The following is a 6,000-nucleotide window of genomic DNA, read 5'->3' on the forward strand; positions in this document are numbered from 1 at the left end:
ACTTGCGTGAGCTTCGCTGTGCTCAGGTACACTCGGTGCTCAGCCCAGTGTGAGACGCTTGCAGTGTTTGAACGGCACGCACTTGGGATAACAACAGTGTGATCGGATGTAGTGTGCACCCAAAAAAATAAAATGGAAAAACCTTACTCTCTCGCCCCCAGAAGTGATGTGTTTATGGCTGGCTGCATGTGGGGGCGGAGACTCAAACTGTCCAATCAGTGACTTCTATTGGAGATCAGGTCAAGTCCAGGTCCGAAACCAAACTTCATCTAGAGTCCGGCTGCACCCGTCGAACTTCCACGGGTCCACTCATCTCTATCTGTGTGTGATTGAGGGATCTGTACCTGGAAAGTCCTCCAATTTCAAGTTTCTTATAACCTAAAAACAACTAAATTACAAAAGAACCTGTAATTCTATTTACCTGCAATAAGAGGCTTCAGAGTCACAGTCACTGGTTTTCCTTTTCCAATAGGGGCATTGACAAAGTCCAAAAATTCAGCGCCAGGACTAGATGCATAGAGGTTAGCAGCCTTACAGGTGTCCATTACAGAGCCACCTCCAACAGCGACGTAGGCATCGAATGAGCCACTTCTCGCAAACTGAATTGCATCCATGAAGCTGCGCACATAAAAACAACAATTTTTACTTTTTCATTATCATTTCAAAGCTAATTGTTTCCATAAAAAGCTTTGTCATTGGTTACTACACTTCCTGCACTCAATAGCTTTGCAGTGTGCTACATGTAATGTCCTTATACACATTAGACTATTTGATGTGGATGTGTTCCTCCTAGACAGTCTCATGGATTTTAATTCAGGAGGGCTGGATAGTTAAAAATAAAAATCTCACTGCAATGTCTTCCTCTCCACTTCCCACTGAAAGAAGGGAATTTTGTTTACTTACCGTAAATTCCTTTTCTTCTAGCTCCAATTGGGAGACCCAGACAATTGGGTGTATAGCTTCTGCCTCCGGAGGCCACACAAAGTATTACACTTAAAAGTGTAAAGCCCCTCCCCTTCTGCCTATACACCCCCCGTGCCTCACGGGCTCCTCAGTTTTGGTGCAAAAGCAAGAAGGAGGAAAAGTTATAAATTGGTTTAAAGTAAATTCAATCCGAAGAAATTTCGGAGAACTGAAACCATTCAACATGAACAACATGTGTACACAAAGAACAACAGCCCGAAGGGAACAGGGGCGGGTGCTGGGTCTCCCAATTGGAGCTAGAAGAAAAGGAATTTACGGTAAGTAAACAAAATTCCCTTCTTCTTTGTCGCTCCATTGGGAGACCCAGACAATTGGGACGTCCAAAAGCAGTCCCTGGGTGGGTAAAGTAAAACCTCGTAATAGAGCCGTAAGACGGCCCCTTCCTACAGGTGGGCAACCGCCGCCTGAAGGACTCGCCTACCTAGGCTGGCATCTGCCGAAGCATAGGTATGCACCTGATAGTGTTTCGTGAAAGTGTGCAGGCTCGACCAGGTAGCCGCCTGACACACCTGCTGAGCCGTAGCCTGGTGCCGCAAAGCCCAGGACGCACCCACGGCTCTGGTAGAATGGGCCCTCAGCCCTGAGGGAACCGGAAGCCCAGAAGATCGGTAAGCTTCGAGAATTGGTTCCTTGATCCACCGAGCCAGGGTTGATTTGGAAGCCTGTGACCCTTTACGCTGGCCAGCGACAAGGACAAAGAGTGCATCCGAGCGGCGCAGGGGCGCCGTACGAGAAATGTAGAGTCTGAGTGCTCTCACCAGATCTAACAAGTGCAAATCCCTTTCACATTGGTGAACTGGATGAGGACAAAAAGAGGGTAAGGAGATATCCTGATTGAGATGAAAGGGGGATACCACCTTAGGGAGAAATTCCGGAACCGGACGCAGAACCACCTTGTCCTGGTGAAACACCAGGAAAGGGGCTTTGCATGACAGCGCTGCTAGCTCAGACACTCTCCGAAGTGATGTGACTGCTACTAGGAAGGCCACTTTCTGCGAAAGGCGTGAGAGAGAAATATCCCTCATTGGCTCGAAAGGTGGTTTCTGAAGAGCCATCAGCACCCTGTTCAGATCCCAGGGTTCTAACGGCCGCTTGTAAGGAGGGACTATGTGACAAACCCCCTGCAGGAACGTGCGTACCTGTGGAAGTCTGGCTAGGCGCTTCTGAAAAAACACAGAGAGCGCTGAGACTTGTCCCTTAAGGGAGCCGAGCGACAAACCTTTTTCCAATCCGGATTGAAGGAAGGAAAGAAAAGTGGGCAAGGCAAATGGCCAGGGAGAAAAACCCTGATCAGAGCACCAAGATAAGAATATCCTCCACGTCCTGTGGTAGATCTTGGCGGACGTTGGTTTCCTAGCCTGTCTCATAGTGGCAATGACCTCTTGAGATAACCCTGAAGACGCTAGGATCCAGGACTCAATGGCCACACAGTCAGGTTGAGGGCCGCAGAATTCAGATGGAAAAACGGCCCTTGAGACAGCAAGTCTGGTCGGTCTGGTAGTGCCCACGGTTGGCCCACCGTGAGATGCCACAGATCCGGGTACCACGACCTCCTCGGCCAGTCTGGAGCGACGAGGATGGCGCGGCGGCAGTCGGACCTGATCTTGCGTAACACTCTGGGCAACAGTGCCAGAGGAGGAAACACATAAGGGAGTTGAAACTGCGACCAATCCTGAACTAAGGCGTCTGCCGCCAGAGCTCTGTGATCTTGAGACCGTGCCATGAATGTCGGGACCTTGTTGTTGTGCCGGGACGCCATTAGGTCGACGTCCGGCATCCCCCAGCGGCAACAGATCTCCTGAAACACGTCCGGGTGAAGGGACCATTCCCCTGCGTCCATGCCCTGGCGACTGAGAAAGTCTGCTTCCCAGTTTTCTACGCCCGGGATGTGAACTGCGGATATGGTGGAGGCTGTGGCTTCCACCCATAGCAGAATCCGCCGGACTTCCTGGAAGGCTTGCCGACTGCGTGTTCCGCCTTGGTGGTTGATGTATGCCACCGCTGTGGAGTTGTCCGACTGAATTCGGATCTGCTTGCCTTCCAGCCACGGCTGGAACGCCTTTAGGGCAAGATACACTGCCCTTATCTCCAGAACATTGATCTGAAGGGAGGACTCTGGCTGAGTCCAAGTACCCTGAGCCCTGTGGTGGAGAAAGACCGCTCCCCACCCTGACAGGCTCGCGTCCGTCGTGACCACAGCCCAGGATGGGGGCAGGAAGGATTTCCCCTTCGACAGAGAAGTGGGAAGAAGCCACCACTGAAGGGAAGCCTTGGTTGCCCGAGAAAGGGAGACGTTCCTGTCGAGGGACGTCGACTTCCTGTCCCATTTGCGGAGAATGTCCCATTGAAGTGGACGCAGATGAAACTGCGCAAAAGGAACTGCCTCCATTGCTGCTACCATCTTCCCTAGGAAGTGCATGAGGCGCCTCAAGGGGTGTGACTGGCCTTGAAGGAGAGATTGCACCCCTGTCTGTAGTGAACGCTGTTTGTCCAGCGGAAGCTTCACTATCGCTGAGAGAGTATGAAACTCCATGCCAAGATATGTCAGTGATTGGGCCGGTGTCAGATTTGAGTTTGGAAAATTGATGATCCACCCGAAACTCTGGAGAGTCTCCAGAGCAATGTTCAGGCTGTGTTGGCATGCCACTTGAGAGGGTGCCTTGACAAGCAGATCGTCTAAGTAAGGGATCACCGAGTGTCCCTGAGAGTGCAGAACTGCTACTACTGTTGCCATGACCTTGGTGAAGACCCGTGGGGCTGTCGCCAGGCCGAAAGGCAGTGCCACGAACTGAAGGTGTTCGTCCCCTATGGCGAAACGCAGGAAGCGCTGATGCTCTGGAGCAATCGGCACGTGGAGATAAGCATCTTTGATGTCGATTGATGCTAGGAAATCTCCTTGGGACATTGAGGCGATGACGGAGCGGAGCGATTCCATCCGGAACCGCCTGGTTTTTACGTGTTTGTTGAGCAGTTTTAGGTCCAGAACAGGACGGAAGGATCCGTCCTTTTTCGGCACCACGAACAAGTTGGAGTAAAAACCGTGACCCTGTTGCTGAAAGGGAACAGGGATCACCACTCCTTCTGCCTTCAGAGTGCACACCGCCTGAAGAAGAGCATCGGCTCGCTCGGGGGGCGGAGATGTTCTGAAGAATCGAGTCGGAGGACGAGAGCTGAACTCTATCCTGTAACCGTGAGACAGAATGTCTCTCACCCAACGGTCTTTTACCTGTGGCAGCCAGGCGTCGCAAAAGCGGGAAAGCCTGCCACCGACCGAGGATGCGGTGTGAGGAGGCAGAAAGTCATGAGGAGGCCGCTTTGGGAGCGGTTCCTCCGGCGGTCTTTTTAGGACGTGACTTAGACCGCCATGAATCGGAGTTCCTCTGATCCTTCTGAGGCCTTTTGGACGAGGAGAATTGAGACCTGCCCGCGGACCGAAAGGACCGAAACCTCGATTGTACCTTCCGTGGTTGAGGTCTGTTTGGTTTGGACTGGGGTAAGGATGAGTCCTTTCCCTTGGATTGTTTAATGATTTCATCCAATCGCTCACCAAACAGGCGGTCGCCAGAAAATGGCAAACCGGTTAAGAACTTTTTTGGAAGCAGAGTCTGCCTTCCATTCACGTAGCCACATGGCCCTGCGGACTGCCACCGAATTGGCGGATGCTACCGCCGTACGGCTCGCAGAGTCCAGGACAGCATTAATGGCGTAGGACGCAAACGCCGACGCCTGAGAGGTTAAGGACACCACTTGCGGAGCAGACGTACGTGTGACTGCATTAATCTGCGCATGACAAGCTGAGATAGCTTGGAGTGCCCATACGGCTGCGAATGCTGGAGCAAAAGACGCGCCGATAGCTTCATAGATGGATTTCAACCAGAGCTCCATCTGTCTGTCAGTGGCATCTTTGAGTGAAGCCCCATCTTCCACTGCAACTATGGATCTAGCCGCCAGTCTGGAGACTGGAGGATCCACCTTGGGACACTGAGCCCAGCCCTTGACAACGTCAGGGGGGAAGGGATAACGTGTATCCTTAAGGCGCTTGGAAAAACGCTTATCTGGACAAGCTCGGTGTTTCTGGACTGCCTCTCTGAAGTCAGAGTGATCCAGAAACGTACTCAATGTACGCTTGGGAAACCTGAAACGGAATTTCTCCTGCTGAGAAGCTGACTCCTCAATTGGAGGAGCTGGGGGAGAAATATCCAACACCTGATTGATGGTCGCTATAAGGTCATTCACTATGGCGTCACCTTCAGGTGTATCTAGGTTGAGAGCGGCCTCAGGATCAGAATCCTGATCTGCTACCTCCGCTTCATCATCCAGAGAGTCCTCCTGCTGAGACCCTGAACAGTGTGATGAAGTCGAGGGAATTTCCCAGCGAGCCCGCTTAGGCGGCCTGGGACTGCGGTCCGTGTCAGAGACCTCACCCTGGGACCTATGAGTCACCCCAGGAGCACTTTGCTGCTCCAACTGAGGGGGGCCTGGGGTCAATGATTCAACAGTGCCCGGGGCCTGAGTCACCGGTCTGGACTGTAAGGCTTCTAGTATCTTAGCAGACCATTTATCCATACTCTCAGACAGTTTGTCAGCAAATACTGCAAACTCCGTCCCTGTCACCTGGACAGTGGTAGCAGGTGGTTCCACCTGGGCCACCAGTAGCAGAGGCTCCGGCTGAGTAAGTGCCACAGGGGCCGAGCATTGCACACAATGAGGGTCGGTGGAACCTGCCGGTAGTATAGCCGCACATGAGGTACAGGTTGCAAAGTAAGCCTGTGCTTTGGCACCCTTGCTTTTTGCGGACGACATGCTGTTGTCTCCTCTGAGTACAATCCAGGAGGGTATATAGCCAAAAATCAACAGTGCGACCGTACAGTGTAAATGTATAGCATATAAGCATATATATATATGTACACTTCGGCACTCAGTGGGGCCAGCACCACAGGTGCTGCTTACCGACCGCTCAAAGCGGTTGTGTGATCACCAGATTCCCTGCCTGGGCCTCCCAGAGCCGTGTTGTCT

At 52.2% G+C, this 6,000-nt stretch overlaps 1 protein-coding gene across 1 annotated transcript in view; it reads right to left on the reverse strand.

Annotated features, from left to right (window-relative positions):
• The window catches only part of ADHFE1 (alcohol dehydrogenase iron containing 1), an 89,501-nt gene that overhangs the window by 62,128 nt on the left and 21,373 nt on the right, over positions 1 to 6,000 (reverse strand). The window contains 1 exon segment of the mRNA XM_075353218.1: positions 422 to 618. Within this exon segment, the coding sequence (XP_075209333.1) occupies positions 422 to 618 (197 nt within the window).

The sequence above is a fragment of the Anomaloglossus baeobatrachus genome, chromosome 6 (genome assembly GCF_048569485.1).
Source record: "Anomaloglossus baeobatrachus isolate aAnoBae1 chromosome 6, aAnoBae1.hap1, whole genome shotgun sequence".
NCBI lineage: Eukaryota > Metazoa > Chordata > Amphibia > Anura > Aromobatidae > Anomaloglossus > Anomaloglossus baeobatrachus.